This window comes from Bison bison, unplaced genomic scaffold (genome assembly GCF_000754665.1).
Source record: "Bison bison bison isolate TAMUID 2011002044 unplaced genomic scaffold, Bison_UMD1.0 scf7180017864379, whole genome shotgun sequence".
Classification (NCBI taxonomy): domain Eukaryota; kingdom Metazoa; phylum Chordata; class Mammalia; order Artiodactyla; family Bovidae; genus Bison; species Bison bison.
The window spans coordinates 165,807-166,379 of record NW_011494951.1 but is presented as its reverse complement, the minus strand read 5'-3'; the positions used below and the strand labels follow the sequence as shown (position 1 = coordinate 166,379).

General features: G+C 41.2%; 1 protein-coding gene across 1 annotated transcript in view; it reads right to left on the bottom strand.

The window, feature by feature from the left end:
• Positions 1-573, bottom strand: part of LOC105001170 (olfactory receptor 10A5-like) — a 4,680-nt gene that overhangs the window by 3,526 nt on the left and 581 nt on the right. Inside the window, exon 2 of the mRNA XM_010857348.1 lies at positions 327-394. Within this exon, the coding sequence (XP_010855650.1) occupies positions 327-394 (68 nt within the window). The remainder of the gene's footprint in view (positions 1-326; positions 395-573) is intronic.

The window sequence follows — 573 nt, the reverse complement described above, 5'->3', positions numbered from 1 at the left end:
GTTATTTGTACATATGTTGAAAACTATGTTAAAAGGTAGGGGAATTCATGTAAATAAGTTACAGCTAGAAAAGTTTTTACTTTTTATAGAGGTTTGTCCTTGGTTTCCAGAGGAAGGAACAGTTAGTCTGGAAACTTGGAAAAAAGTAGGAAAACAATTGCAGACATATTATTCCTTACATGGTCCCAATCGTGTTCCTGTGGATGCTTTTTCTTTGTGGACTCGCATAAGAGACTGCCTGGATCCTGAATATGAGGGACATAAAATTCAAACGGCTCTCAGGGATTCCACAGGACCCGAAGTTACAGAGCCTTCTGCCCCATCACCTGAGCCGCTTTATGCTTGCCTGAGGGAACAGCTTATAAGGCTGGAGGGAGTGATGATGTGTTAAGCTCTGATGAACAGAAAGAGTTAAATGAACAAGCGGCTCAGAACCATAGAGAGGATATGCCTTGGGAGATGATGGTTAACATGGAATCCCCCCCAGGAAAAGGGGAATTAAAGCATTCAGGGCTTTCTGAAGAACAGCTGGAGAATTTAATTCAGAAGATTGTTATAGCAGTAAAAAAGGAT